The sequence below is a fragment of the Phytophthora parasitica genome, assembly GCF_000247585.1.
Source record: "Phytophthora parasitica INRA-310 unplaced genomic scaffold supercont2.7, whole genome shotgun sequence".
In the NCBI taxonomy this organism is placed as follows: domain Eukaryota; phylum Oomycota; class Peronosporomycetes; order Peronosporales; family Peronosporaceae; genus Phytophthora; species Phytophthora nicotianae.
In genome coordinates this window covers 1751372-1752191 of record NW_008648993.1, presented here as the reverse complement: position 1 = coordinate 1752191, position 820 = coordinate 1751372, and the positions used below count along the sequence as shown (strand labels likewise).

Here is an 820-nt window from a genome sequence, read left to right as displayed (position 1 = left end):
TCTGTTAATCTAGTGTCTTCTTCCGTGTATACACAATCCAATAGGTATTTGTTTCAAGTTCCCCCGCACAAGCGTTTTCGTAGAGAGTGTGGTAAAGAGCTGCTGAACAATTTTGCAAGAAGTTATGGCTATTAAGTTGATTCTTCTCAACGACATACGCATCTTTTCTTTGCTCTCCGGATAGCTGCCGCTATTTTTAAGGATAACTCTGATGTCGTCCTTATGGACTGCACTTATAAGACAAATGGTTCGATATGCCACTTTTGAACATGGTTGGCGCGACGGGTATGAACACTACGATTCATTTAGCGCAGAGTTTCATCCGTACTGAGACTACACCGTTGCCACAGCACCTCGTAAGCGGCAAATACAACGCGAAGATAGTGCATGTAGCCGTGCAAGTGATGACGGATCCTCGACAGACGTGAGCAGCGATGAACATGGAGGTGAGAGCTCTGTCTCCACGGGTGCTCTCACCTCCATGTTCATCAAGAGAGCTAAGCTGGAGCTAGTTGAGCCAGCCGGGGATAGAGCGGCTGCTCAAGCTCAACGAGATTTGGCCACGGCGGTGACGGCACAAGTCACTGTTATGAAATTACAGCTAGCCGTATCCAAGCGTAAGCTTCAGGTTTTGCAAGAGCAATCATAGATGTCATTTATGGCTACACCAACTTCCAACCTAACCGATACTGGTAAAGAATATCTACTTCTCAAGCAACGTTGCTTGCTTCAGAACTACACACAGCAGATTGCTAACGAGGAAAAAGGAAAAGAGAGTGACCAGATAGAATTATTTATTCTATTATACAAGTGATCTACT

General features: G+C 45.1%; 1 protein-coding gene across 1 annotated transcript; it reads left to right on the top strand.

The window, feature by feature from the left end:
* Window positions 1-269: 269 nt before the first annotated feature.
* Window positions 270-649, top strand: PPTG_21709 (hypothetical protein; the record flags this gene model as incomplete). Its single annotated transcript, XM_008899342.1, has 2 exons — window positions 270-285; window positions 351-649. 2 exons carry the CDS (start codon window positions 270-272, stop codon window positions 647-649), a joined length of 315 nt encoding a protein of 104 aa, XP_008897590.1.
* Window positions 650-820: the final 171 nt, after the last annotated feature.